This window comes from Mercurialis annua, linkage group LG3 (genome assembly GCF_937616625.2).
Source record: "Mercurialis annua linkage group LG3, ddMerAnnu1.2, whole genome shotgun sequence".
Taxonomy (NCBI): domain Eukaryota; kingdom Viridiplantae; phylum Streptophyta; class Magnoliopsida; order Malpighiales; family Euphorbiaceae; genus Mercurialis; species Mercurialis annua.
Window position 1 is genome coordinate 71,295,224 of NC_065572.1, and position 26,294 is coordinate 71,321,517.

At 34.0% G+C, this 26,294-nt stretch overlaps 3 protein-coding genes across 4 annotated transcripts; 1 reads left to right on the forward strand and 2 right to left on the reverse strand.

The window, feature by feature from the left end:
• Positions 1–58: 58 nt before the first annotated feature.
• Positions 59–1,276, forward strand: LOC126672949 (uncharacterized). The gene is made up of 3 exons (XM_050366895.1): positions 59–204; positions 365–681; positions 732–1,276. Exons 1-3 carry the CDS (start codon positions 59–61, stop codon positions 1,274–1,276), a joined length of 1,008 nt encoding a protein of 335 aa, XP_050222852.1.
• A 12,293-nt stretch (positions 1,277–13,569) lies between these two features.
• Positions 13,570–20,079, reverse strand: LOC126673279 (protein ARABIDILLO 1-like). 2 transcript variants are annotated; one of them, XM_050367362.2, is made up of 13 exons: positions 19,921–20,079; positions 17,966–19,362; positions 17,561–17,719; positions 17,406–17,486; positions 17,179–17,310; positions 16,551–16,678; positions 16,183–16,270; positions 15,534–15,628; positions 15,102–15,165; positions 14,806–14,981; positions 14,448–14,666; positions 14,238–14,322; positions 13,570–14,106 (listed from the first exon to the last, which is right to left on the reverse strand). In XM_050367362.2, the coding sequence occupies exons 2-13, from the start codon at positions 19,319–19,321 to the stop codon at positions 13,933–13,935; spliced, it is 2,757 nt and encodes a 918-aa protein (XP_050223319.1). In that variant the 5' UTR covers positions 19,322–19,362; positions 19,921–20,079; the 3' UTR covers positions 13,570–13,932. The 2 variants fall into 2 exon arrangements, with proteins under 2 accessions (XP_050223319.1, XP_050223320.1); XM_050367363.2 differs by having other exon boundaries at positions 19,860–20,079.
• A 2,416-nt stretch (positions 20,080–22,495) lies between these two features.
• On the reverse strand, positions 22,496–25,546 carry LOC126675129 (uncharacterized). Its single transcript, XM_050369722.2, has 6 exons — positions 25,042–25,546; positions 24,178–24,666; positions 23,725–23,946; positions 23,562–23,634; positions 23,326–23,433; positions 22,496–23,138 (listed from the first exon to the last, which is right to left on the reverse strand). The coding sequence occupies exons 1-6, from the start codon at positions 25,156–25,158 to the stop codon at positions 22,771–22,773; spliced, it is 1,377 nt and encodes a 458-aa protein (XP_050225679.1). The 5' UTR covers positions 25,159–25,546; the 3' UTR covers positions 22,496–22,770.
• Between the last annotated feature and the right edge of the window lie 748 nt (positions 25,547–26,294).

The following is a 26,294-nucleotide window of genomic DNA, read 5'->3' on the forward strand; positions in this document are numbered from 1 at the left end:
GAAGCAGTAACAGGAAAAGAAACTATATTTTGGAGGATTTTCAATGCCAAAACTAGAAATGGCTAGGGGGCGGGGCGGGGTGGGGAAGCTATCCCCATCACCGTCCCCGCTAACAAGATACCACAAGACTGAAGAAGAAGGATTATGTTTATTGAAATGTTCTAATTTGCAATCTGAATTCTATCTATTACACTCTACGAGGAGGTGAATATGCTTTAATCCACCTTGAAACCAGTCCGCACAAAAGCATCACAGGAGGTAGTATAATACGGCTGACCTCTTGAAAAGTTGAGAGTTGACCGCTCGGACTGTCACGGACAGCCGAGTTGGAAGATGTACGGTATAAAAATACTAAACAACCTAGGTCGTCTACTACTTTTAGAAGCCTTGAATTTGTGAAAACAGTAGTAGCTAGAAAAAAAACAAATGACATATGTGTATGGACACGGCTGCTAGGCTTAAGCCTTCCTACTTGTGATAATCTGGAAACAAGGAGAGTGTTTGTTAACGCCTCATGTTCAGTGTGTGGAGGCTTGGATGAGTCTATCAGTCATTTGCTTGCAGCGTGCCCCTTCGCACAAGACTGCTGGTTAAAAGCGGGTTTTGCTCCTCCGTTGGTTGTGTCTCAGAGATTTAAAGATTGGGCGGTTGTCGTCGGCGAGAAAGGAGGAGGCTTGTCTTGTGGCTATGATTTGGTGGCATCTGTGGATTTATCGTAATGATGTGAGCAGGTAAGTGGTCTTTGACGGTGGAAGTGGCGAACTTAGCTTGTGCTCAGTTATTGGCATGGCAAGCTGCTAGGCTTAAGCTTCAAGAAGTTCTGATTCAGCTGCTGAGCAAGGATGATGGAGTAGTGAATTGGTCCAAGCCAGCGATGGGTATGTGGAAGGTTAAGGTTGATGTTGGTCGTAAGCCGGATGGGTCTTCAATTGGGTTAGGCTGTTTAGTTAGGGATAGTGGTGGTGTCTTAGTGCAAGCTAGAGCAGTGAATATTTTGAGTAATTATGATCCAAGAGTCGCTGAAATTATGGGCATCCAAGAAGCGTTGAGTTGGCTTAAGGGTGTGCAGAGTGAGGTAGTGGAGTCAGATGCTTTGGAGGTGATTTTGGATATCTGTAATCCTACTAGAGCGGAATTATATCCTTTAATTATGGATTGTGTGGAGCTAGCGAAACAGATTTCTAATTTAAGTTTTGTTTATGTAAGACGATTTGCGAATCGGGCTGCGCATGTTGATGCGCGTTATGCCCGTTCCATGTCAGGTTATCAGGAATGATTTAGTCAGTTTCCTGAATTTCTTACAACTGTTATTACTTCCAATTTGATCTAATAATATTTCTTTCCATTCAAAAAAAGTATTAATTCGGTTTGAGATTTGAATCGTTAAAAGTAATTGAACTGAACAAATAAACCGTTTTTTTAAGTTTGATTGTTTCCTTAAAAGTAAATGTGTTTTATCTGAACTAGCTGAATTACCGATCTATTCCTTCGATTTAATTTTAAATTTTATTTTCTTCTTTTATTCGACCAGTTATATTCCAATTATAACTTTTTATCCGATTGATTTGGTTTTTAATATCTGAGAGTTAATTCGGTTTGAAAAGTTCGGTTTGTTTTAACCGAACTGATCGAGTGCTTGTCCCTAGAAAATAAATACATTTAAAAAGAGAAATTATTAACCAGTGCTGCAGTACATAATATTTTTCTAAATACAATATATTATTTTAAAATAGTAAACATTAAAATATGTAGTATTTTTTTACTAATATATCTATTCATTTTAACTATTATTATAATAAAAAATAAACTGTACTAAATTTAAACTATAATCAAGAAATGTTAACATTTTTAAACAATTTAAAAAAAAATAGAAAATCCAATTCTTCCTTCAATAAGTTATTTTCTAATTATTTATTTTTAGGCTTAATTCCTTAAAAAAACCTCACCTTGCAATTTTCTTCGTTTATACTCAAACCTTGTAAAACACTATTTGTACCAAATTTTGAGTATTTATGTTTCATCCCTACCCAAAAGCATTAAATTATACTCTTTTCATTTGTAAAGAGTTTAAAACATACTTTTTCTGTTTTAAAAGATACAAACAAATCCTTAAACTTAAAAAATAATCAAATACATTCAAATAATTAATTAATTTTTTAAATTTTATAAAATAATAAAATAAATTAAAAAATATTAAAAAAATCTGGAATCAACGAGGAGCCGCCGCTCCTTCTCCAAATTTGGAGAAGGAGTTGCTGCGCTCCTTCTCCAAAAGTGAAGAAGGAGCAGCAGTTTCTTCTCCAAATTGGAAAAAATGGAGAAGGAGCGGCCGCCGCTCCTTCTCCGATGAAAAGGAGCGGCGGCGGTTTCAGAAATATTTTATAAAAAATTAAAAAAAAATTATATTATTTTTAATTTTTTAAAGAAGTTGGCATTTTTGAATTATTACTAGTTTTTATATATAATTAGTATAAATGTTAAAAATGAAGGATTGTTTTGAACTCTTTTTTAAATGAAAAGAGTACAATTTAATACTTTTTGGTAAAGACGAAACATAAAAACTCAAAATTGGGTACAAGTGGTATTTTTACAAGGTCAGGATATAAACGAAAAAAAATGCAAGGTGGTTTTTTTTTTTAAGAATTAAGCCTTATTTTTTAAAAAATGATATACAAAAATTAAGATAATTTTTTTTGATTCAGTATATTATCTTTTATTTTAGAGTATTAAAGTATTAAATAAATAAAATATTAAAATTTTATACCTTATATTTATCAGTGTCAATTCTACAAAAAATAATACTGATAGGCTATAATTCAATCGTTATAAACACTTTCTAATATCATAGTAAGGTCGTAAAATATAAATTTTATATTAAATGCAAATTTTTAAATAAATTATTTTAAATTTGAAAATATAATTCTACTTGAACTTTTTTAAATTTTTATTTCTAAAAAATTCAAATATCATCAGTAACGATTTTTAATCTCTCTTAATATGATGTGCATATCTTGATTGAGATATTTTAGTAGCCTGATATGTACCAAACAAGTTATGTAATTATTGTGAGTAGACATAAGTAGAAGAAACGGCTAAAAAGGCGGCGCGTCGGTTGTGGCGCGTTTACTTCTGACGACGATGTTTTTTTAATTTTAAGTCTACTTGAAAACGATTGGTTGAGCTATCTACTAAAACAATATAGGCAAAATGTGTATTTGGGTCTATGTACATATTTTAGCATTAAATTCCTCCATTTTTATTTATTAATATTAGTCCTGTAATTTTAACTTTAAATTTAATAAGTCTTTATTATGAAAATAAAATGTGTGTACTTCATACGATGTTAGTAAATTGTATTAAAAATTTCATTATGCATATATAATTTTTTTATCTTTAAACTATTTAAAAATAAAAAGTGAGTTATAATTTTAGGATAGCATATTAATTTGAAACAAAGAGAGAGAAGTTGACATGGAGCAATTCACATGCCAAATGATGGGTATAGATAAAAGATTAGAAGCTTTAGAATATGAAAAGAACAAGCCATGATCTTATTTTGGTGTATGATCAAACATCAAATCTGACCTTACGGTGTTTCTGTAGCAATGGATAAAGACGCTCACTAAACTACAAGTATGTCTTGAATTATTTTTACCTAATATATTGTCACTTGCGTACATTTATAATACTTGAAGTGAATTAATTCATCACTTCTGTCCCATCTTTCTTTAACTTCTTGTTAGGATTAAAAAAAATTATTTTTAATTTTCTTTTACTTAAATAAATTTCTAAATTTTTATGTCAGCATTTTAATCAATTAGATTCGATAAATCATTTTAATCAATTAGATTTTTAAATGTGCGTTTCAGAAGTAAATAAGTCGTGCGTTTGAGGTATACATATTAGGACCTACTTGACCTAAATTAAGAGAGTTTGAAATCTAAATGACCAAAAAGATAAATAATTTTTTTACTCAAAATACAAATTTAAAAGTCTAATTAACTAAAAAATTAAAATAATTTATTTAATTTCAAAATACAAATTCAAAAAATCTAATTGATTCTTTGCTCATTTATATTTTCAGTTGAACCACCATAAGCAAATCCCAAGCAATGTCTAAAGAATCTCAACATCAAGCTTAACTCTCAATTAAGAATATGAAAATTTTGATCTCTGAAAAGAAAAACATCAATCATGGTGTTGCAAATGCGTTGAAAAAGTTCCAAAGCATGGTACAAATTTCCGTGATAGGAATTGTTGCTTAGGCCACAAGTGAGAGCTAAAACTTTGCACCACTTATTAAAAAAATGCTCGGTACTGAATTAGGATAGGAGTAGTGATTAGTAGCACAAATTTTGGGATGTTTTTGTTTTCCTTTTGGGAAAAGGATTTCCATCCAAAATCTATATATATAAACAGCCAACTCATTTATGATATTTAACAAACTCCGTAGTTTTAAAAAATAAATTAACACTCAGATGGAGAGAGAGGAAATTAGAGGGCCAGGGGACTGGAGAGCTCTACGTATTTCAGCAATTCCGGGGAATAAAATTTGGATTATTTTGGGAAACTGCTCTCAATTCCTTTTCTGTTGTATTGCATTTGCTCAGTTTTTAATAGCATATTCTCACAACATGATTGTCATCTTGTCCCTTCCCTGTACACCTGCCGTCACTTCTCTAGCCTGGATAGCACTCTTTAATTCTTTTCGCGATGGCAAAGATGTGACTCCTCATGTGCTCGGCCGCTCAGCCTTATGTCTCCACCAATTGCTTTCAATCGGCGCCGCAATGCTGCTCCGAGCACTGTTGCTTTATAATTATACCCTTATTATCTTACTCGTATTATATACTCTTTATCTACGCTCTCTCCTAAGACTCCGATACAACGTTTTAGATTTGAAAATTGGAGATGCGGTATTGGTAGTATTTATGCAGTTTGGCGTGTATTTTACGTTATTTAGAAATATTTATATTTTTGGTGGGGTTCTCGTCTTCTGTGAACTTGTTATTTTCTATCAGATTTGCGCGTATAAAGTCCCTGATCATGACATCTATACTAATAATAATAACAATGGCAGCTCGAGACTAAAGTCATTCTTTGGTGGTTTAGTTGAGTTCTTTGTTTCTGGTCATCCCGTCGGTGATCTACTAGAAGTGAACGATGCTACGGAAACAGCCCCTGATGCAATTCGTAACCAAATTGTGGAGCAAGTTTGAAGGTTTCGGATTCATTCAAATTGTAATTATCCAAGAATTAAGTATAGAAGAATTTGAGATGCTGCCCGTTTGTTTTCTATTGTGATTCTGCAAATAATTTAGTAATATCCAAGATGAGTTAAAGATATCCACCAAAAAATTAGTTTTTTATAGCTGTGTAATAATTTGATACAATTCTTGACATCTATTGCAATTTCAATGGCTCAATTTTCCTATTTAATCACTTGTTTATCCACCATTATGTTACTCCCGGCTATAATAACTTGAAGTAGGCAATTGTTAATTTTTTCCTTTAATGTTTGGGTTGAGCAATTAAATTCGCTTAGACTACGGAATCGATGATCTTAGACCTTGGTGTACGTCTTTACTCTATATGTAGATGTCTTTTTTTTTTGTTTCAAGATTCAGTGTCATTTCATGTTTGGTGGAATTTGAATTGTCGACAGAGGAAAGAATACGGTAGAACGTTAGACTTTTCGATATAGTATAATTATATAAAGAGAAAGTTCTAAAGATTTGCTTGTGGAGTTAAAACAAGAGACTTACGGATAGAGTGAAGAACATTTGCAACATGTTAGTCCGGTTGGATCTGTTTAATTAATTAAAATTAGTGGTGTTCCGCATTCTAGGAATGCGGTGATAAGATATTCAGTTTTATTAGGATTGTTTTGTTAGAATAAAATCCCTATATGTTAGGGTGTTAGTTGCATATCGTTATTGATATTTTTGTTAGCTGTGTATCACTGTTTAGTGGGCAGATTTTTCTCTTTTCTGTTTTGTAATGGCTATTTAAGCCTAGTTCACTTATTGAATAATATAGATCATTCCTCCAGATTGTACAAGTTTGTGTTCTATTCTTTACAATTTGGTATCAGAGCTTCCCACTGAGGCCTGAAAAGAAAAGAAAAAACAGCAGTTTTTTTTTTGAGTGATTTAGAAGAGAAACAAGAGAATGAGTGAAGATAAGAATTTCGTGCAGCCTGCTGTTCCACGTTTTGATGGTCATTATGATCATTGGAGCTTGCTAATGGAGAATCTCTTGAGATCCAAAGGATATTGGAGTTTGATTGAAACTGGTTATGAGGAATCAGCAGCAGGAGTGGTGTTGTCTGAAGCGCAACTGAAGGAACAAGAAGAATTGATGTTGAAAGATCTCAAAGCCAAGAATTATTTGTTTCAGGCTATTGACAGAACAATTCTTGAGCAAATTCTGGAGAAGCGTACTGCAAAGCAGATATGGGATTCTATGAAAACAAAGTTCGAGGGAAATGCTAGGGTGAAACGCTCGACGCTTCAAGCATTGAGGAGAGACTTTGAAATTCTGGAAATGAAAATAGGTGAGACCATTACAGAGTATTTTGCTCGTGTTATGAGTATAGCAAATAAAATGAGGAGCAACGGAGAGCAGATGAAGGATGTCACTATTGTAGAAAAAATTCTTCGAACATTAACTGAGAGATTCAACTATATAGTTGTCTCAATCGAGGAGTCGAAGGATATTGATGCACTCACAATTGATGAACTGCAAAGTTCACTCATTGTGCATGAACAGAAGTTTCAGAAGAGAAATGGCGAGGAACATGCTTTGAAGGTGACTATGAATGATATGAATGGAGGTAGGGGTCGAGGTAGAGGCGGCTACTTCAGAGGCAGAAGTGGAGGTAGAGGTGGAGGCAGACGAGGAGCTTACAATAGAGCTATTGTTGAATGTTACAAGTGCCACCAACTGGGCCATTTTCAATATGAGTGCCCAGCTTGGGAGAAGGAAGCCAACTATGCAGAACTAAATGATCAAGAAGAGATGCTCCTGATGTCCTATGTTGAGGTAAATTATGCATTGCGTGAAGATACTTGGTTCCTTGATTCAGGTTGCTCAAATCATATGAGTGGAAACAAGGCTGCATTTTGCGAGTTGGATGAGACGTTTCTGGAGACAGTAAAGTTGGGGAATGACACCAAAATGAATGTGCTTGGAAAAGGAAGGGTGAGATTACACATCAATGGTAGCAACCATGTTATCACTGATGTCTTCTATGTCCCAGAATTGAAGAATAACCTTTTAAGCATTGGACAGCTTCAAGAGCGCGGTCTTGGAATTTTAATTCAATCAGGAAAGTGCAGCATATATCATCCGGAGAGAGGGCTTATTATTCAAACTAAGATGACGGCTAACCGCATGTTCATTTTAATGGCTAAATCTCAGTTCGAAAAGGAGAAGGGCGCTTGTTTTCACACAACTACCTCAGATCTGGCTCATCTTTGGCACTGCAGGTATGGACATTTAAGCCACAAAGGCTTAAAAACGCTACAGTCAAAGAAAATGGTTCACGGACTTCCATTACTTTCTACATCAGATGTGACTTGTACTGATTGCATGGTGGGAAAACAACACAGAGATTCTTTTTCAAAAAGGAGCACATGGAGAGCTACAGAGAAGCTGCAACTAATTCATGCAGACATTTACGGCCCAATTTCTCCAGCATCAAACAGTAACAAAAGGTACTCATTATGTATCATAGATGATTTCAGTAGGAAGGCATGGATTTATTTCTTGAGTGAGAAGTCTGAAGCATTCAACATGTTTAAAATGTTTAAGAAACTTGTTGAAAATGAAGTTAGTTCATCCATTAAATGCTTACGTACTGATAGAGGTGGGGAATTTAATTCTAATGAATTTAATGAGTTTTGCAAGGAGCATGGTATTAAGAGACAATTGACAGCAGCGTATACTCCTCAGCAGAACGGAGTGGCTGAACGGAAAAATCGAACAGTGATGAACTTGGTGAGAAGCATGTTGTCCGAAAAGAAAATGCCAAATTTCTTTTGGCCTGAAGCTGTTAATTGGGCGGTCTATGTTCTAAGCAGAAGCCCGACATTGGCTGTAAAAGATGTCACACCACAAGAAGCTTGGAGTGGGATAAAACCTACAGTGGAACATTTTAGAGTTTTTGGATGTGTCTCACATGTGCATATTCATGATGAAAGAAGGACAAAGTTGGCCAGCAAGAGCCTTCCTTGTGTTCTATTAGGTGTCAGTCAAGAATCAAAGGCTTATCGACTTTATGATCCTACCTCAAAAAGGATTATTGTAAGTCGAGACGTTATTTTTGAAGAAGAGAAAATGTGGGACTGGGATAAGCAGTTGGATGAACAAATCTTGGTCAATTTGGAATGGGGAGATGATGATACTTCTACTGCTGAAAATAATGTTGAAGAAGCCAACAACGGAGAACATGATGGTGGAGAAAATGATGAATCAAATTCAGCATCTTCAAGTGCATCAACAGAAAGTTTAGGAGAAGGAGAAAGAATTCGACAAGCTCCAGCTTATTTGAGAGATTATGTCACCGGTGAGGGTTTTTCGGATGATGATATTGAGGTTAACATGGCCCAAATCATATCTGGAGATCCAATTCATTTTGAAGAAGCCCAAAAATGTTCTAAGTGGAAGCTAGCAATGGATACTGAGATGGAGGCTATTGAGAGGAATGAAACATGGAAACTAACTGAGCTGCCTGCAGGTGCAAAGAAAATTGGGGTGAAATGGATTTATAAAACAAAATTTAATGAACTTGGCGAGGTGGAAAAATACAAAGCAAGATTGGTGGCTAAGGGTTATTCACAACGAGAAGGAGTTGATTACACTGAAGTTTATGCACCAGTGGCAAGAATGGACACGGTTCGTATGATTATTGCTTTGGCAGCTCAAAGAGGATGGAAGATTTTCCAGCTTGATGTAAAGTCCGCTTTTCTTCATGGAGAATTAAGTGAGGATGTTTATGTAGAACAACCTTTGGGATACGAGCAGAAAGGGAATGAGCAGAAAGTATATAAACTGCACAAAGCCCTTTATGGATTAAAACAAGCTCCGCGAGCTTGGTTCAGTAGACTTGAAGCACATTTTATAAATGAAGGTTTTCAAAGGTGTCACAGTGAACAAACTTTGTTCATTAAAAACAATGGTGGAGGTAAGATTCTTATTGTAAGTGTCTATGTAGATGATTTAATTTACACTGGCGATGATGAAGTTATGATGAATGAATTTAAAGAGTCCATGTTAAGGGAATTTGATATGTCTGATTTGGGGGGTATGAGGTTTTTTCTTGGCATTGAGGTTTTGCAAAGTACTAATGTTGTTTATATTTGTCAAAGAAAATATGCCACTGATGTTCTAAAACGATTTGGTATGGAAGATAGCAATGCTGTTTGTAGTCCTATTGTTCCAGGTTCAAAGTTGCATAGAGATGAAGAGGGAGTCAAAGTGGATGAAACATATTTTAAACAAATAGTTGGTAGTCTAATGTACATCACTACCACTAGACCTGATATGATTTTTGTTGTGAGTTTAATCAGTCGTTTCATGTCTAAGCCTACAGAGTTACATTTGCAAGCTGCCAAAAGAGCTCTGAGGTACTTAAAAGGAACGGTGAACTACGGGATATTTTACAACAGGAGTGGAACTGAAGAACTTCTTGCATTCACTGATAGTGATTACGCCGGAGATGTTGATGATCGCAAGAGCACCTCTGGATATGCTTTCTTGATGAATTCAGGAGCTGTTTCATGGTCTTCAAAGAAGCAACCACTGGTCACTCTATCGACCACCGAGGCTGAGTTTGTGGCAGCTGCTGCTTGTGCTTGTCAAGCTGTGTGGATGAGAAGAATACTAGAGAAATTGGGGCATGGGCAGAAAGGAAGCACCACAATCATGTGCGACAGCAGTTCAGCCATTAAGCTTTCTAAGAATCCAGTTATGCATGGGAGAAGTAAGCATATTGATGTGCGTTTTCATTTTTTGAGAGATTTAGTTAAAGATGGTGTTGTTAAGATGGAATTTTGTGGCACAAAAGATCAAGTTGCTGACCTGATGACTAAGCCTTTGAAGTTGGAAGATTTTCTCAAATTGCGAAAGATGTTAGGAGTATGTGAGGTGTTGGATAAACTACATACTTGAACGTCTTTAGTTTAAGGGAGGGAATGATAAGATATTCAGTTTTATTAGGATTGTTTTGTTAGAATAAAATCCCTATATGTTAGGGTGTTAGTTGCATATCGTTATTGATATTTTTGTTAGCTGTGTATCACTGTTTAGTGGGCAGATTTTTCTCTTTTCTGTTTTGTAATGGCTATTTAAGCCTAGTTCACTTATTGAATAATATAGATCATTCCTCCAGATTGTACAAGTTTGTGTTCTATTCTTTACATGCGGAACCCCACATGTTCCGCATTTCTAGAATGCGGAACATGTGGGTTCAGACACTCTTTTGGAATTAATTCCAAAAGAGGCACAACAATGGAAATTTGGGTGCCAAAAATCCGAGGTTACTCAATTTTGTCCGAGTTGCAAAACTAAACTCTATTTTTAATTTTAAAAAAATACAGCATCCCCTATTTTCAAATTAAAGCAGCCCCTATAACTTATGCATCTTATGACATAATATTCATTGTTTTTACATCTTGAAACATTACATATGAGTAAATATATATTTTTTAAAAAATAAAAAAATAGTCGTGTTCCCACCGTACCCCCATCCTATTTTTTTTAAAATACCGTTTTTTATACCCGTAACGGTGTCTATACCCGTACTCATACCCGTATCGATGCTTCATAGGTTATAAGTAAGGCTGCGATAAGATAAGCATTTTACCCTAAATAAATGAGATCCAATATGTGCTGATTGTATTGATTTGTTTCATTGTTATATAACAATAACATATATATGCATATTTATGGAATTACTTTTTAAAAACATGATAAATATCATATGCTTCAAAATTATATATTTAAGTTAATTATATAATTAATATGAAGAAAACACAATTTTATTTTTAATTTTTTATTATATGAATGACATAAACTTACTTACATAAATTAATTTTTTAATAAAAAAATTGGATTGATTTGTAAAAAGAATAAGATTTTAATTTCTTTATTGAATTGTTAAAAAATTCGGCACTAAATTAATTCATTTTCTTTGTCTATTTGACACTCTTAGCCCATGTTTGGTTCATGGAATGGAATAACATGAAATAGAATAACTATTTCATAAGAAATGGAATAACCATTCTTTAGTTTTTGAGAGGACTACTTATTCCACAAAATCATGGAATAACAATTCTATGGAATACTTATTCCATGTACCAAAACAAAAAATTGTTATTTTATACGGAATAGCTATTCCATTTCGCACCTATTCCATGAACCACACATGGCCTTGGAATTTTTTTAAAAGATTACCAAATTTGTATCCATCAACTGGACATTCAAATCAATGCTCTGATTGTAATTATCGCTGGAGACCATATGTTCACCTATACCATATTTTACACGAAAGTCTGGTACTGAATTAAGATACAAATACTGATTAGTGATGTTTTTCTTTTCCTGTTGGGAAAAGGATTTCCATCCAAAACCGATATAAACAGCCAGCCAACTCATTTATGATATTTAACACACTCCGAATGTTAAAAAAATAAATTAACACTCTTGACTAGATTCTAAAAGCCCTATATAAGCAGCCGAAGTAAGGAATTCTCATACCAATTAAGATGGAGACAGAAGAAAGTAGCGGAGCTTTATGTATTTCAGCAATTCCGGGTAATAAAAGTTGGATTTTCTTGGGAAGCTGTTGTATACCCGCTATCTTGATAATTATATACGTTCAGCTTGTAACAGCATACCCTCACAATGCTCTTCTCATCTCACTCCTTGGGTTTTTGTGTGTCCCTGCCTTCGCTTATCCGGCGTGGTTACCACTCTATAATTCTTTTCAGGATGGCAAAGATGTGGCTCCTCATCTACTCGGCCGCTCAGCCTCGTCTCTACTGCACCAATTGGTTTCTATCGGCGCTGCTGTACTTCTTCGAGCACTATTTCTTTTTAGTTATACCCTTATTGTCCAACTCGTATTGTACACCCTCTGTATACGCTCTCTCATAAGACTCCGGTACAACGTTTTGGATTTGAGGATTCGAGATGCAGTGCTGGCCGCAATTATGCAGTTTGGCGTGTATTTTACTACATTTAGAATTTTTTATGTTTTTGACGGGGTTCTTGTCTTCTGTGGTATTCTTATTTTGCACCAGTTTCACACCTATAAAGCACCCGATTATGACATTTATAATGATAATAACAATGACGATATTTCTGGTAACTCGAGACTTAAGTCATTCTTCGGTGGTCTAGTTGTATTCATTGTCTCTGGTCGTCCTGTTGGTGCTCTACGGGAACCATCAGAGTCAGCCGCTAATACCATCCATATCCATACCGGGGAGCAAGTTTGAAGATTCTGATTCATTTATTTAGCGCTGTTTTGATTGTAATTGTTATCCAAGAATTACATTATGTATAGAACAATTTTAATTGGTAACCATATCCTTAAATTTATAGCCAAATTCATAAAATTTATTTTAACAATTTACTCCGTAATCTTCTAAAATTAGGGTAATTGTTTCTATTCTAATATTTTCATATAACATTATTGATAATAATATTTTATTCCAATTTCAAAATATTATATTTCTTATTTAATATACCATACCAATTAAAAGACGATTATTCAAATATCTTTGTGGCTGTTTTTAAACGCTCCGAGAATATAAAATTAGATGTAATTGAACTTAAAAGAATTATAGATTAGATTATTAAAATAGACTAAATGTAATCCATATAAACCTATCTTATAAATCTATGGACCTTAATGACCTTTTACTAATTACTCTCTAACATGGAGCTGCCAGTATTGCTTTGTAGGGGTGAGCATTAAACGGTCAAAACCGAATAACCGAACCGAACCAAACTGAATTAATCAAACCGAAATATAATTTGAAAATATGGTTCGGTTACGGTCCGAATTTTTAAAATTTTGACTATTCGGTTCGGTTTACGGTTTTTACAAAAAAATAACCGTAATAACCGAACCGACCGTATTTAAAAATTACGTTGTTTTAAACTTTCATATACTCACATTTATATATTAAACTTGTTTAATTTTATAGTTTTATAATAAAAAACGATAAATATAGATTTAATTTAAAGCACATGTACTCTCTAGGTTAAAATTATCCATTTTTTTTATTTATTTTTTAAAAAACTGTTTTTTTTTCTTTCTAAAAACCATACAAAAAATATTACGGTTTTCGACCGAACCGAACCGTAATATTTCGGTTTGGTTAATACGGTTTTGATATAATTTGGTTAATACGGTTCGGTGACCGAAATTTTTAAAAAACCGAACGGTTTTGAATTTTTGGGCGGTTCGATGACCGAACCGACCGTTGCTCACCCCTATTGCTTTGTTCTTACCATCCGATAAAAACTTCAAAAAGAAAAAGACAAACACGGGAAAAATTTACAATCTTTCAGTTTTCACTTATTTCATTTATAAAGACTGCAGAGCCAAAGCCTGGAACCCTACAGTCTAAGAATATTAAAAGAGAAGTGAATGCTATATAAGTACTGCAAATACAGTTAAAAGAAATTCAAAACTGGACATGTACATGATTTTCTCAGCTTTTGTAGGCTGCTCGCAGATCGATTTGTTTAGGTGCTTCATCAGCTGTCGGAACTAAACTTCTTTCGGCAGAACTTGCTGCAATCTATGCTCTGCTACATTCGGAATTACCTCGACGTCTACACGCCAGCAAAAATTCTTAAAACGCTATAAACTGTGGTGCAACTGCAAATAATTTGGAATCGAACTGTTTTAAGATTTTAGCTTGCTTCCGAATGATTGTGTTCAAGGTTCCGAAGCAAAATTTTTGCAAAAACTTTGGTTTCAATTGGAGCTGTTGCCGCGGCAGCAGTAGCTCTTAAGATCCTTGACGCCCCTGCATCATGCAACAGACTTGCATGGTGCCCTGAATGTCGTCCTCCGGGCATAGTAAACTGAAATGATGACAATTTTGATCACTTATTACGATGGTTGTCATTCTCATCAACTTCAGAAAAGAACGACTGGGAACTCAATTGTAATCAAAAGGGGAAAGCAAAAGGATAGGGCGAGAGAGATTATTTACCTGGAGAAGAGCAAAAGCAGAACAGGCCTTCAGTATAGAAGATTGATTACGTAACATGGCAACAAATCTTCCAATCTCATCCGCACTGATAAGATATGGGAAAAATTATTGTAAGAATGAGGTCAAACAAAATGTTGCAGATTTTTGTACATGTGCATTTGGTGTATAATTCTAATTGTACTTATGGAGGAATAAAGATAAAAGTTAAACCTGCATCTCAGAAGCCCAGCTTCTGGTATGCGTGCTGCTTCTGCTACTCGTGTGAGAGTGGTCCGAGTTGACGATGAAACAACAGTGGCAAAAGTTTGCGAAGTAGAAAATGAATGAACAAATGATTGAATGTGCCTTAGGGCAATTTTTTTAACTCTATCTATGTCCAGACTCTTCAAAACACCCTCTGAGGGGGCCGCTTGTTCAATGTCATTCATTCTGCATACAAAAATTCCGCAAAATTTAGTGAAATAAGCACGGAATAATTATTCTCACATAACTTGTCAATATGTGTTTTACAGATCAAAGTGTGATGAGCTGATGATCACAGAAGACGACGTGCATTAAAAATCTGTACCTTCCATCAAACACATATGCTAATGCCAATGCAGCCATGAAACGTGCCATTTTTGATGGTGATGAAGTGCAAAGACGTATAAGGACAGGAACTCCGCCATCCTCTACAATGCGAAGTGCATTACCGGGATTAAAGGCCAAATTCCAAAGAGCACCTGCTGCTGTCTCATGGACATCCTGATAAAATTAAATGATATCATATATTTGGAATGATCATCTAAAATTACAATATTTAACGAGATCGGCTTGGACATGATGATTCTATTTCTTCTGAGCTCAACAAGAAGAGATACATACTGTGACATCTGAGCATGCTAATGCAATGAGTGGAGCTACACCACCAGCTTGTCCAATAGCAACACTAAGTAAATAGGAGAGAGATAATACAAGTAAGAGTTAAGTATTTTTGATATGCAATCTTTGCCAACCAGTAAAAATATTAGGCTAGATAATATCCAATGAGATAGCTAGATACAAATATAAATGGAAACATGTGAAAAATCAAAAAGTTTAAGGGTAAGAAGAAGTTGCTAGAATCAATAATACGGTGAAGACAAATAAGCACTTGCAAGAAAGGAAGCACGATGTTTTAAATGATGAAACCAAGAACTCATTTATGAAACTAAAATCTTTAAATTTGAAGCGCAGAAACAAAAACTTAGAGTCATCCTTGCACTTACTACTGCATAAGATAAAATACAGAGTGCAGAATTAACAAGAAATTGCTACCTGATAGCTTCTGACACCGACAATCCCCAGAGAGCACCTGCAGCCCGTTCTTGAAGACCTTGGGAGGAATTTGAGCAAGATTGTGCCAGAGAGACCTAAAATCATTACCAAAGTAAAAATCAAATGTTAATTGTGATTGCATACTACCATCATTCCAAACTATATAATTTACATTTGTATTGTTTTTGAAAGAAACATGCATGCATTTTAAGTGGGAACTCAAGCTCGGGTGGATCAAAATAGACATATCATACATTTCCTTAACACTCACTCTGAAGTATATCGAGTATAAACATTGCAGACATATAGACACAGAAAAGGGAGATGACATATAGGTCATCAGAAAATAATAATTATAATGATAATAATAATAACAATGACACTAATAATAATAATAATAAGAAGAAGTAATTACAGGAATAAAACTATGTTTTCAAAGACTTTCAATGCCAAAACACTTGCAGGTCTCCAGTTTTTTTGATGCTACTATCTAGTCGTACAATATGATACAAAGATCCCCGACTAAAATCATGCATGCAAAAAAGGGGAAAGCATGCATATACTTCGATATTAATGCATCAAATCAGATGATAGAAAAAAAGACAAGACAAACAACTAAATAAGGCACCCATGTAATTACAATGCCTACCAAGGCCACAATGCCACCGGCTGCTGCTATTGCTTCTCGATTTTCGTCATCAAATGATAGATTCCACAGAGCACCAGCAGCCTCATGCCTGTTTATGAGTAATTACATGAAACTTCAGGAATAGTTTTAAAAGAAAGCAAAACATCATTTACACTAAATGTTATCAAATTTGAATTTCAACTCTAGCTCAACAATGGAATATATCCAAAGAAAAGCCACGAGTAAAAGACAGCGAAGAGTTAAAGAAATTGAGAATTATTTGAACTTATAAGAAATGAATAAGGTATACTCACTCAAAGCCAGTATTAATACACACGTAAACACACATATTAGTTCATCTGCCGGCAACTAAAAGGAGTTAAACTTACCTTAAACCTTCATGTTGAGAATATGTGAGTTGGACCAATGCTTCAAGTGCACCTGCCTCTTTCCCAACAGCTGTATTATTATCATTGCTATCTCCAGGAGCAGCCAAATTTGCTAATGCACGCGCAGCCTAGTAAAGAAGAAAAACATTTTCAAATGAGATAGTTTACAGTTGCAATTTGCTAGATGTTGTCACATGTTATTGACAGGAAAATACTATTTATTCACACGTAAAAACTTTTTTAACTGGTGAGAATTAGCAAGGAGGTCAAAGATCACGACTCCAACGTGTCTTTTCTACATGGCAAAGGATGAAAAAATTGACAATGTGAATTAATCAACCGGCGTAGCCATGTTGACTAGGGTGCTTCAAGTCACACAATAATTAGCATTCATTTAATGGAAAATATCAGGGTTTGTTTGTGGCATAGTATTCATGTCATTATCTGACATTTCCTCTTCTAAGTTCCCAACCTTTTTTTTCCTGTTTTTGTATAATGAGAATGCATAATCCACTGACAAGACTATAAGAAACCCACTCCATTTAGAGGACTTACAATATGTAGGAAATTAATAATATAAACAAGGACAATTATCAGCCTATGCATGTTAAATGCCAAGTAATACCACCTGCTCCTGAACGCCTTCAAATTTGCAGGATTTAGCAAGCATCACCAGAGCATGGACACCGCCTGCTATTACAACTTCCAAGCTACATTTGTCATCACTTGCCAAATTTGCCAATGCCCCAGCTGCACGCTCCTGACAAGAATCATACAGTTCACAATTTATCCTTAAAATGCTCCAGTTGTTGCAGAATTATTTAGGAAGTCATAAGCAAACTACAAAATACATACAAGAACGCCATCACTGCTGGAGGGCCATTTATAAATGAGGTCGACCAAAGCTTTTATACCGCCAGCTTCAACAATGGCACCCTGAAAACAAACATGAATTATTCAGCCAGGGATTTGGGGTCAACAAATAAGAAGATTGCTTCTGTATCCACAACCTTGTGTTCTTCTCCAACAGAAAGATTCCATAGTCCCCCAGCAGCCTCCTCAGCAACCATCCTATTCAATGACCTAGCTAAATTGGAAAGGATCTTGATTCCTCCTATTTCAGCAACAGCCTTTGCTACTTTTGAATCAACCGATAAATTTGCTATGGCCTGAAAGCTCATCAAAATATAAAAGGGTGATGTCAGTTTCCAGCACCGAAGAAATTAAATTCACATGTTGAGTATAAAATAATATAAATAAAAGACGTGCTTAAAACATTAAAACATCTTTTGACATCTATCTCACTTTCAAGTCATTGTTAGTATTACTTCTAACTTTTTTGTCAAGAATTTCAAAGGATTAGCATCCAATTTCCAATATGATTAAAGACTGATGCCTGATGAAATGATCCTCACCTTTGCTGCCTCAGACTGTAGTCCCTCTTTAAAAGATTCTGCAGAGTCTAAAAGCAACTGTATTCCACCATTTTGCATGACTGCCTCAGCCCTTCGAGAATCAATGGGGGCATTTTCATCATCAATGATAACAAAAGTTGCAATTGCAGCAGCTGCTCTTTCTCTCACATCTTCCTCTGAACTTTGCAATAAATGAAGCAATAGAATTGCACCTTGCTTCAGCCAGAAAGCATCAAGCTCCTTACGATTGAGCTCTGCGATACGCAGGAGTGAATGTGAGATTACCCATTCAATCCACAAGACCTTCTCATCCATGCTTCTGTCTCTGATCTTTAACTTCCTCCCACAAGTGACCGTATTACCTTCATTTTGAGTAGTTTCGGCAAATAATGAGGCTATAGCCTTGAGATTATCATTAAAAATAGTTAGCAATATTTTACCCTTACGAACATGTATCGTGTCATTATTAGCTTCAGATTCAAAAGTTGGGCAGTTCAAGACAACCAAGACCTTTAAGTTTCCGGACAATGACAAAAGTCTTCTGACTGAACTCAAACTTATATCTGTTCTTGACACGTCTAAGCCCGCCAACTTGGGTAATTTACTCCAAACTTCTGATGCTAAGCCCCATTTCAGGTTTCTAGTTCCAGCAACGGATAGAAACTGAACAGAAGTCAGGTTTCCCAGTGCCACTTCATCAACAGCGTCTGATTCCATGAATGCAACATCCAACAGATGTCCACAGTGCCTAGCCAGCAAATTTATAGCCTCAGAGCTAACTTCTCTAACACCTGAAAGCTGAAGCCTTCTCAACTTGGGACAACAAAGGGCTATTGCTTTGATGGCATCAGTACTAATTCTTTCACAGGCATTTGATGTAAGTTGGATACTCTCAAGCATCTCATGCCGTGCTGCTATAACTGAAACAGTAGCATCTGCGATATCCCAACAGGAATCACCGCTGATTTCACGAAGTCCCCTTGCTCGAAGACGGATTATTGCATCAGCAGACTCTGTCCCACGAAACTTAAGCTTCCGGAGATTTTTGGATCGGAAAGAAAGTGACACTGCTGTCTCGATATCAAACTTGTGAGGCCGCAAGTCAAGTGATTCCCATAAACAAGGGGATGAGCCTATAATTCTAAATGTTCGACAAGTGGATGACAAGCTAGCTCGATCCCGATAATTCAGATAAGAAAAGAGTTGAATAACCGCATCGTCCGGGAATGTAGTCCAATCAAGGTCACTAATAGTCTCTAAATGCAAACCCCCACCATCCGAAATTGCTGAATTGCTATCTACATTTTCTACACCTTTTCCCAAATGTGATAACTTTCTTTTCACCCTCCGAGTCATCTCTCAATTAAACAATCTCTAAGTTTGTCAACACCTCAATCCTTCAAGTAAACATATGTAAAACTCATCAACCAAACAAGCTCAAATTTTCCAAACAATGCAGACCAATAACAAACATACAAACAACATTAATACACTAAGTCAAAAACAAAACAAACACAATATACCAGACAATCAAATCACCATTCTTAAATCCATTGGTAGAATATTCAAACATGCAGTCAAACAAGCTTCAAACTTTTCAGAAGCTCAAAACCTAGCATTGGGCAATTCTAATGCAAAACAACCAAACATCCATTAAAACAAGCTCCAATTCAACAATCAAAGAAACCCCATATCTCATAATTCAATAATTCAATCAAAGAACCAATCCACACAAAAAATAATCTAAAAATAACCAAAAATAACAAAACAAAACCAAAATTCAAAGCAAAAATAAGTAATGGGTATTACATAAACAGTCTCTACTAGTTCTTTTTACTCTACTAACTTGATCATCACAATAAAAAAAAGATTAGTTTCTGATAATTCTCAATACCCTGTTGAACATGAACAACACAGAAGCTTTTGCTAGAGTGCAATGGCGGTTAACTAATTACCTTCACATCATCTGAATATACATAATTCGTAAAAGAATAAGACAATAGGGTCTTTGAGCAGACAATGAAATAAAAAAAAGGTTGAAGAAGAGCGGTGGATTAGCTTGTGTTTGTGCTTGTAACTTGTAAGTTGTAAGGCTGTAATATTTTATTTTGGTATTTTAGAAATCTAAAATTCTCTCTTTATTGGATGTTTTACCATGTGATTAGTATTTTTTATTTTTTTAGTTCATAGGTTTAATGCTTTTGTTAAGCATTTCTGTTTTTTTTAGGCCAACTTATTTCCAAGTTGTAACAATTACAAAAATAATAGAGTTGTTACATTCTTTTTTTGAACAAAAATACTTGTAAATTTTATGTAATTTTTTTCATCCAAATACGTATATTTAAAACCATTTTTTAGTAAATTACATTGTTCATATTAATACTTTTTCCATCCCGTAATAATATACGTAAAATAATTATATAAATTAAATTTTCGTTAACACTATTTCTGTCTCAAAACAATATATTTATTGTTTAAAAAATATTTGTTTCCATAGTACATATCTCTTTATAAATTTAAATTATTAAATATTCTTTTGATACTAATGCAAAATAAATAAATATATTAAAATTTTAGAAAGAAATATGATTTATATTTTGGAACATTCAAAAAATAAATATATTATATGGAACAAATGATAGTTTTATTCTGAAGGAGTTAAATTTTTTAGTTTTAAATTCTATAACTAAAATATTTGAGCTTATGATAAATAAGGTGAAATAAATTGGACTTTTTGGATAGTTTATCTAGGATTTTAATCACACATTCTATAGAAAAGGTTTCTATTAATATTTTCAACCAAAAAAAGAGATGAATGTGGTAGAAAGAAAATGTGCATTCCAAAAGGCCTTTCTCTTCCTCAATGAATATGATATTTTTTAAAAGTGATCATTCAATACAATAGATGTGCCGTTTTAATATGCAACACATTCGACAAATTTTACTCTTTTTATTTAAACAATCAATACATGTCAAAAATAGGATTAAAATATTTTGCATAGTGACATGGCACACCTCCATTGTATTGAATAAATTTCTCTTTCTTAAAAGATAACAATAAAGACAAAGATCATATTTAGATAAAATTTAATGAAATTAATTAACATGATCAACATTTAATTAGTATCCTATACATATTGTTTGCTTGAAAACAAGCAAAGTTGAAGTAACATTAAATTCATGTTAAGGAGTTGCATGAGGCAAGTAAATTCCTCTTATCAAGTTTTTATTTAAATAGTTTCGCATTACGTGCTACGCACGTGGCTCGTAATGTGATTCGTCAATTTATGTATTAAGTAAATTTATTATAATTGTAATAATTCATTTTATTTATTATTAATATCAAATTAGTTAGAATTTTTGTTGGAAATAAATATAATTATTTATAATAATTAAATTTTATAATTTCTTTATTTCATTAAAATATCACCGAATTTGTTAAGAAATACTTTTGTAAAGGTATATTATATTTGTTACTTTCAAACACCCTTAATTTCAAGTGTCCAACTCCGCTGTTAAATTAGTTAGAAATTTTTATTAGAATAACAAATACTATCTATATTACAGACTTTAGACTAATAGTTGTAGTTTAATAAAATAAGTTTAATATGATAATAAATACCATATTAAAATACCATGGAATTAGGGAAAGAAAGAGAGGAATTGGAAATTGAATGGGTCGAAGTAATTTAAATTAGCTAATTTTTAGGTAAGACAATTATTAATAATTAAATATCCCCAATAGTTATCTACATCTTTGTTTTGTTTTTTAATGAGAAAAACAAAAACTAATTCTATTCAATATATAACGGACTATTTTTATTATACCTAGGACTCTAAAATTTATGTTCCTAGTATCTTTCTAATTATGTAGTATTTGTTTAGATTAATCTTTTTAATCCTCGTTGAAATCAAATTTTAATTATGTTATAACTCTAACATTTAGATAATGATTTAATTACCATAAAACCTTAAGTTAAGCAATAATTTATTAAGGACATTAACGTAAAAGTGCCTGTCCCCTCCCCCATCCGTGCTTTTATATATAGTATAGATATAGATAAAAAACTTAACATCAACAAGTCCTTGGTCTTCGTTGAGCTAGTGGAGTCAGCTCGCATTTTCTTGCTGGCAGTGGCATCTATTTTTCACCTTCTCATCTTCTACATATGCCCAAAATTCGTGGCCAACAAGAACAACTAAATTCCATGCATAATGGATTGATTCCATGTAATGAATGTTGTGGGTTTCCACTTTCATTCTTGGTTTTGTCTCATTAGCATATCAGCCGAAACTTGTTGCCAACAAAAGTTTCTCATGCCCGTTTTTAGGACAAAATTTTACTACAAGCACCAGCAAACTCGCTAGAGTTTCCTTCCATTGCATGAAATTCTACAGGCAGCAGCTTTGTATTGTAGAATTGAACAAATTTAGTCGAACCTTATGCCACATTCCCTCAAGGATTAGAATAACGCTCAAAAGTGTGATAAAATACCATGATTTCATGCCATATATGTTGGGCTGCTAGCATTTCCATGGAACTTTTGTATTCAAGTTTCAAACATAACTACACACTGGTTAACATCTAATCCGTCCAGCACCATCTCGAATCTCATTTTAGGATACTACCGCTATGCATAGTAAATTTACAACAAAACAGAACTGTCAGTACAGTCCAAACTACAACAAACAGAAGCCTCTCATATACAGCATATTACAGAAACAAAACTGAGAGTCGCAAATGCTTGGTTGATCGTATTCGTAGGTGCCTTTTTACGTTTTTTTTTTTACCATAAGTAGAGATTTTAATCATCGGAGCTATATTCACTAGATTCTGGCAATAGGGGAACTGCAGCACAGCAGAATGATTCCTTGTCCTTGAGGAGAAGACAGCTTCCATTTGAATTCCACTTCAGATCAGTTATGCTGAACTGTGGAAGTGGATTACTTATACAGTATGCACCTGCAGGAGTCCACATGTACAAGTGGCAACTGCCCGTGCAAAGCACTAGTCGTGCACATGTTGGGTCCCAAGCAGCTGCTCTGATAGGATCCTTTTGCACCAAGATGGCAGCAAGCTCAAGATGATGCATGTCCCATATCCACATAGCAGTTGGCATGCTATCATTACGAGTACAGATATACTGGCTATCGCTGCTCCATGACATGAGACCTGCCGAGAAAAATAAAAAACTCATAAACTATTAAAAAAATCTATAAGAAATATAGGATTCAGTGGCATTGCTATTGCTAATTAGGAGATATGATACTGGAAAAGAAAAGTAACAATGTTGCATTCCTAAGGAAAACATGTGTTTTTCTAAATCCACCATTGTAGCACATGCGAAATCTAGGCTTACCTATTCCTTGTTTAGGGTTTGGTTTATCAGCAGGAGGCTTCTGGAAAGGCAGAGTAACAGGCAGATCTGTCACCTCATATCTGACTCCGAAGTGTCCTTCCCCAGCATCTGAACAAAATGCTCAAGCTTAATAGAATTATAATTCAATATAAGAAAGCAGTACAGTTGTAGGCAGAGAGAGTACGAGTTGCTATCATAGCCCAATAAGGCAATAACAATAAAATCAATAAGCTTACCAGAATGGCCTTGGAGAAGTTCATCACTTAAACTAAGTTCAGACATATCCAGGTGCAATGGCTCATCCACCTCCTGGCAATTTGAGAGAAATAGATTAAGTTGCTTGTGACAAATTGAATGACTGCACATTCAAAAGCATCAACAAGCAGAAAAATCAATTACCTTGAACACAGCAGCACAACAAGGAGCACGGACAGTTGATAGGTGCGTAAATTCAGCAAAAGTTTTCCAGGTCAAGTGGTTTAGAACCCGAAACATCTGATCATAGCTACCCACAGCTAAAAACTGCCCACAAGGAGACCATGAAACAGTTTTTACACCAAGTCCACTTTCATATGCTTGATATTTGAACAGACACCTCCCATCTGGGGAATAAATTAGAACCTGAATCAAATTATCCCAGCCATAAGATCATAAAATTTCCAGGTATGGTCATGGTTTAAACAAAGTAAATGCAAAATTAAATACGACAAATTAACATTCTTATGAGAAATTAACCACTAGATATTAAATAAGGCATCAAATTACGACCAAGAAATAGAACAATGCAAAATTTGTTTTCTGTCTTTCACAATGGACATAAACAAAGGCAAGGAAGAGCAGGCAAATTGTTACCTTATATTCAAGAGGTGAATCCCAAATTACTATAGAGCTATCATCGGTTGACCACTCAATATCAGCCAAATCCAATGTATCAACAGCAAAAGTACCCATTATCTCCCAAGTATAACACGAAAGCAAATTAACATAATCCTTACAATCCCGCCTCGTACAAATAGCAGAGAATTTCCCATCCTTGGTAAATGAAATGCCTTTCGAAGCATGTTTAGGCAACGGAACATGAACACAAGCCGTATTAAGCAGTGACCAAACAGTTAAACGCAATTGAAAGTCCGACGTAGTAAGTATGTGACGACTATCGGGACTCCATCTAGCATAAGCAATGCCAGCTGGTCCTTCATCAATTTTGCAAGTCCATTCAGGCTGTGTTAACGACCATGCTTGAATCATCGGTCTTTTATAAAGACCGCATAGGATATACTCGGAATCAAGTGCCCATTCTATATAGCTTATCTTATCCAAACACGAAAATAACTGCACAACCTGAATATAGCACAAAAAAACAAAACAAAACTGCTAATCAACATTTCATTTTAAACCTTTGCTCATATAACAAGCTAGAGTTAAGCTGCAAAACTTCATCCGGTATAAGCGCTGAGCAGCAATCTACTAGGTCGTGATAACAAAGAAATTAAATTATGTCAAAATTGATTTTATTTTGTAATAATTCAGTTCAATTAACAATGCGTAAAATTCAACAGCTAAAAAAACTCAGGTTATTGATTTATAACAGACAGCTCAGTTAATAAAATAAATAAAAAACAAATCTCTTACTCCAAATTTTTTAGATATTATAAAATCAAACACAGCATTACGATAAAGAAATTAAAAAATTGAAAGGAAGACGAAGAAATGTACCTTAAACGACAGCGTATCACGGATGACTAAACGGTAATCGACGGCGAATGCTATATATCTGGCATTGGGAGAGAAACTACAGGGACCTGTATGTTTATAAGCTTCCGTGAACTCCATTTTTTTTACAGAAACTATAGCTAGCAATTTCTAAGTTTGAAATTTGTTTGCATTTGTAATTGTTATGAAAAGGATAGTAAATTAAGAACACAAATCACCAGTTTGGATCTAAAAAAGTGGTTAAATCTAAGAGCAGTTCAAATTTTTGTTTTTGAAAGGAGACAGATTTTTGACTGTGGCGCTACTGTTTTTTATTTTGTCTTTTCCTTTCTCTTTTTCACTGTCTATGATACGGTGTCGCATTACCTTCCGGAAGAGGATTTAATTGTAGATTGCTCCTAAAGTTCACTCTGGTATCCATTTTAGGCTGCAATTTGTGTAGGATTTGCAGCTTAGTACTTTCAGTTATAAGTGTGTTTGATTTCAATAAATTTTTGTAAGCTTAAAAACTTATAATATTTATATTTATTTAATTTTGAAATTTTATTTTTGTAAATACTTGAAATTAATTATACTAAAATTAATAAAATTTTAGTGTAGAATTTTAGTTCTAACATCCAAAAGAAACAATATGAATATATAATATATGAGATAATATTTAAAAAATAGAATATTTTATTAAATTAAAATACTATGTTTATAACTTTTATTTATTTTATCTAAAATTAATGTGATGTGATATTTTGTACAAAAATTAAATATAAAATTAGTTTATAACTGATAAAAATAAAATGAATTTTATAATAAAATTGAATCAACCCCTATATTAATCCTGCAAATTATTCAGGATCATATTCAACCACTATGGTAAGAAAAAATACATTAGAATTATAGTTATGCCTAAGTTTATAAAATCTAGATGTATAATTTTTTATTATATAGAAATATACTAAATAGAATTAAAGTGATTTTTAATTAAGTTTAATTAATAGGGTTAAAATTGGATGCTATATAATTGTGGCGAATACAAATTAAAATGCTTAAATAATTATATTTTTTTTTTAAAAAAATTGTTAGACTTTGCATCTTTAATTTTAATATATATAATTAATTGGTGTTTTTATGTGTTTAATGTCTTTGAGCTAAATCGTGTAGAAAATGTGAGATTTTGGCATTTGGTTTGACATACGATCTTCCATAATTATGGATGATCGTCTGCCTTGCCAAAACGGCAATGCTTTGACCAATTTTCCTAC